Below are 4,327 nucleotides of genomic sequence, written 5' to 3'. Positions count from 1 at the left end.
GCGCCAGGCCGCGCGCACGCCCGCAGGGCCGGCGCCGCGCCGGCGCGCGCGGGGGGCGGCGCCGGAGCCGGACCAACGGGGGCTGCGCCTTCCGCCGCCGGTCTCAGACCCCATCCACTCATCCAAGGACAGAGATGGCGACAGGGGCGGCGCGACGCGGGGCTGCTGCTGCTGCTGTTGATGATGGTGCGGCGGCGCCAGCGGGGGCGTGGGCGCGGCCGGCGCGATGCTGACCGCGGCCGCGGCCGCCGCGGCGGCGCTCGCGGAGCCGAGCCACTGCTGCAGGTGCTGCGCGGTCAGAGGCGCGTGGCAGTCCTGGTGACCCTCCTGCTCCTGCTCTTCCTGCTGCTGCTGCTGCTGCCCTTGCTGGTGCACCTCCGGCGCATGACAGTGCTGCTGCTGCTCGTGCTGCTGGTGCTGCTGCTTGTGCTGCTGGTGTCCCTCCTGCTGCTGCTCTAACACATGGCACCGCTGCTGCCCCTCTTGCTCCTGCTGCTGCTGCTGCTGTTGCTCCTCCTCGTGCTGTTGCTGCTGCTCCCGTTCCTGCTGCGCCGGCACCTGTTGCTCCCCCTCCCGCTCCTCGTGCTGCTCGCCCTGCCCCTGCACCTCCTGCGAATCGCCAGGGGCTCCAGCCGCAGCAGCCTCCACCCCACTGTCCTCCCCTGACGCTGCCCCAGCCCCGCCACTCCCGCTCTCGCTCCCGTCACCGCCGCCGCCGCAGGACGCCGCCACAGAAATGCTTGTCTGAGTGTCGACAACAATGGGTAGCAGGGCGCCCGCGCTGTCATCGCCGCGAGCGCGCCGCCGCAGCGCCTGCTTACGCGCGTCGTGCGCGCGGACGCGGGCGACGGCGCGATTCAGGACGCAAGCCCATATGGGGATCGTCTTGGAGAGGGAGTCCTGCGGTGAGTGCGTGCGTGTGTGTGTGTGTGTGTGTGTGTGTGTGTGTGTGTAAATGTGAGTGTTGGTGTCTGACAGAGAAAGTGTGTGTGTGTGCGTGTGAATAGACAGGGACAGTCACAGACAGGGAGTTGTGTGCACGCGTAAGCTTGTGTGTGTGAGCGGGCGTCGACGCGGGCGACTGGAACCCACTCCGCAGTGGAGCCTCGCCAGGCGCACGTCGTGCCACCTGATACCCCCCACACACAGCCATGCCCCCGCCCGAACAGGGGCGAGCAGCGGGGTCAGGGCGCAGCGGCACCGCGCACCGGGAAGCGCTTGCCCTTGCGCGTCGCGTCGACCACGACGGCGCCGCCGCGCGCCGCCGCCGCCTCTGCGAGCGCCATGTTGAGGCGCGTGGTGGAGAAGCTCCACCAGCCGTTGTGGCCGTCTGTCGATTTGAAGTAGCAGGTCGCGTCGAAGCGGGGCGCGTACCAGAGGCCGCACCGCAGGTTGGCGACGAGGGGGAGGGAGGGGTACAGCTGCCTGCGCGGCGGGGGCGACGGGCGCGGGCGGCGCTGAGGGGCGGCCGGGCGGATTCGGGAGGGTTTGGCGGGGTCTGGGGCGGCCGAAAGGCGGCCGGCATGGGCGCCCTGGGCTACTGAGCCGCCTGCGAGGCGGCGCTCTGTAGGGCTGCGCTGGCGCTTACGCCGCGGTGAGAGACTGTGCGCTGTCTGGCGGCAGCGTCAACGGGCAGGTCGCTGCAAATCTGTTGTGCCATGTGCTGATGGCACCCCACCTGAGCTCCGCCACGAAGCGCTCGTCCTCGAGTAAGCTGTTTATGCATGACCACAAGTCGTTGCTCTCTCGTTTGAGGTCCCTGAGGACGGATGACAGCGGCTGTCGCGTTGACAAGAGCAGGTCCTCGCCACGCGAGTCAACTCCAGGCTCCTTCATTTTGCTGTGCGTCCTTTTAGACCCTCCAGCGCGTACTGGGCTGAGCGCGTACGCGATCTCTCATGAGTCTCTGGCAGCCCGCACGCACCACCTGCCGTGGTGGCGCCATTTTACAACAGACCAACACTTATGTGTGTACCGTGGCCGCGCCACAGTCTCGTGAAAATGGTGCTTGGACAGGCCCACCTGCTGGTAAGCTACTGTACCTGCCGCGCCAGCTGCACTGCTGCCTGCACCTGTTGATGCCCCTCCTAACGACCTTCATGCGGGCCGTGCCCAGACCCTTACACCGCTCTGAACTGCTGGACAGGCAGCACGCACCCCAATCCACTCGCCGACCCTCCAACGGCTGCACTGTTTGTGGGCGCTGGCAACCGCCAGTGACAGTGCACGCGAAGGCAAGCACGCGCGCAAAGCCGGCAAGCGGCGGCCGGGCATCGAGCCTCGGAAAAGGCTGCGACAGCACGTTGCGCCGCATGGCGCATCACAACAGCTGGCTGCAAAGGCGCATGACCGTTTCACTCGAGTTGCTTGGTATACACAGGTCTCAGCATGCGCACGCGCGCAAGCTGGCCGCAGCATCTGCCGCAAAGAGCCGCCACAGGGGGTCTGCGCACGCAGGGTGAACAGCGATGGGGATCGGCGGATGCAGGGCTGAACACCCAGGGTTCAGCGACGGGGCGCTGGGCGTTTGACCGCAGTCAACCAACAACCGAAACGCGCGCCGCGCCTGCTCTTGGCAGGCAAAAGCATACAGCTCAAGGGACAAGGAACACAAACACACACACGGATGCAGGCCGACACAGCATGCTTTGGAACCAGCCAGCCGACTGGGCAGGCGTCGCTTGCACGAGGCGGGTGCGCACAGTCGCGCAATCGTACAGTCGCACACGATGCAGGCGATGAGGGTGCGCACAGTTGCACGCATGCCCTAGCAATCAACGGATTGAAAACAACGGGGGCGGGTGCCAGCAGTCAGGGCGCCAAGCTCTGTCTCGACCCCTTGGCTGGCTGGACTCCTGCCCACAGCAGGCAGCCACTGCCAGCTAACAACGACGGTGTATTAAATGTATATCAGCAGTGCCGGACAGGCGCGGCCCAGCGCGGCGCGGCACGGGCTGGCGGTCGCTGCCACTGCAGGCCTGGGGCGGGCGGCGGGCGGGCAGCCGCGCATGCCCTGCTGCCGGGCGTGTGCTCAATGTGACGCAGTCCTTGAAAGGCTGCCTGGAGCCGCGGGGGCTTGGTGCTGTGATTTCGGCCTGTCTCGGTTTCAAAACCTACCAGCATGCAGCATCGGTCCTGCATCCCACTGTCCGCCGCTGCTGAATTGGCATGTATGTCGAGCTGACGTGCTGATGTCATGCGTACTGCTCCATAAATGACTCATGGAAGTCCCTGCACGTCGAGGGCGGTGCAATGCAAAAGATTGAGTGAGAGGGTGTGTGGTGCCAGGCTTCGAACATTGATGTTGATGGATTTGCATCATCAGAATAGAGCGGAAGGGCAAGGGACAGGGGAGCAGAAAAAGGGGACGAGGGATACACATAAAGGCATGGCGAGCGCCTCCGAGGACACGGCGGCACCCATGGCGCGCCCCCGTCTGCCGGCCGCCGGGCGCCCCAGGCGGCGTGTTGGAAGCGCGGATTGGCTGCTGCCTCCGGCCTGAAAGGCGCCGCCTGGCATCCAATGCGAAGGCGGGCTGCTGTTTGCTGTTGGCAAGGAGCCCCGCACCTGAACTTCTGCACGAATTCGGCCATCCGCTCCTCGCGCGGCAGGATGGTGGTGCGCAAGTGGAACGTCCCCTCCGACTGCCCAAACCCACTGCCGGGCACTGTCGAGATGCCTGTGGCCTCGAGAAGCTCGAGGCAGTAGAACACGTCCGGCGCCTTGCCTGTTTGGGGGGGCGCGCGGCACGCCAGCAGAAGAAGAAGGGATTGGTGCTTCCGGCAGTGGGATTCAGAGTCGGATGCATGCTTGGAGTGGGGGTTTCTGAGGGTGTGGAGAACGCCGTGTGTGCGTTGGCAGGGGGGTTGCGGTGACGGCCCGCGGTGCGGTGGGGTTTGCGAGGAGGGGGCGCAAGGTGCCCAGAGGTGGTTTGGGGGTTGGGGTGTCCAACAGTGTAAGTCACCGAGCTCTCTTAATGCTCAAGCCGTCGGGACGCTCTTTGCTTGAGACAGGAATCGCGAAAATGTGCAGAGCACAGCAGCACACCGTCCAAGGCGCGTGGCATGCGGGCTTCTCCTGTTGCCGTTGGGCGTCCTTGCCCCCCCGGCCCCCCTCACCTGCCGCCTTGGCCGCGGCGATCGCCTTCGGGGGCAGCAGGATCTGCGGGAAGCTGTACATCGCGCCCTGGGTGACGGTGCAGGTGACGCCCTCGAGTGAGTTGAAGCCGTCGGTGACCATCTTGGCGCGGCGGCGGAGTGACGCCAGCTCGCCGTTGGTCTCCTCAGCCCAGAGGGCGTAGGAGGGGTCGCCTGTTGGGGGGGTGGGT

General features: G+C 66.4%; 2 protein-coding genes across 2 annotated transcripts; both read right to left on the bottom strand.

The window, feature by feature from the left end:
• Positions 1-1,208: 1,208 nt before the first annotated feature.
• Positions 1,209-1,836, bottom strand: MNEG_14509 (tRNA A64-2'-O-ribosylphosphate transferase; the record flags this gene model as incomplete). Its single annotated transcript, XM_014037020.1, has 2 exons — positions 1,209-1,425; positions 1,679-1,836. Coding segments are annotated over 2 exons (375 nt in total), but the record flags the coding sequence as incomplete, so codon positions are not given.
• Positions 1,837-3,194: 1,358 nt separating this feature from the next.
• Positions 3,195-4,239, bottom strand: MNEG_14508 (alanine transaminase; the record flags this gene model as incomplete). The annotated part of the gene is made up of 3 exons (XM_014037019.1): positions 3,195-3,231; positions 3,568-3,727; positions 4,119-4,239. 3 exons carry the CDS (start codon positions 4,237-4,239, stop codon positions 3,195-3,197), a joined length of 318 nt encoding a protein of 105 aa, XP_013892473.1.
• Between the last annotated feature and the right edge of the window lie 88 nt (positions 4,240-4,327).

This window comes from Monoraphidium neglectum, assembly GCF_000611645.1.
Source record: "Monoraphidium neglectum strain SAG 48.87 unplaced genomic scaffold scaffold04543, whole genome shotgun sequence".
NCBI lineage: Eukaryota > Viridiplantae > Chlorophyta > Chlorophyceae > Sphaeropleales > Selenastraceae > Monoraphidium > Monoraphidium neglectum.
The sequence above is the reverse complement of the archived record's forward strand: the minus strand, read 5'-3'. Positions and strand labels throughout refer to the sequence as shown.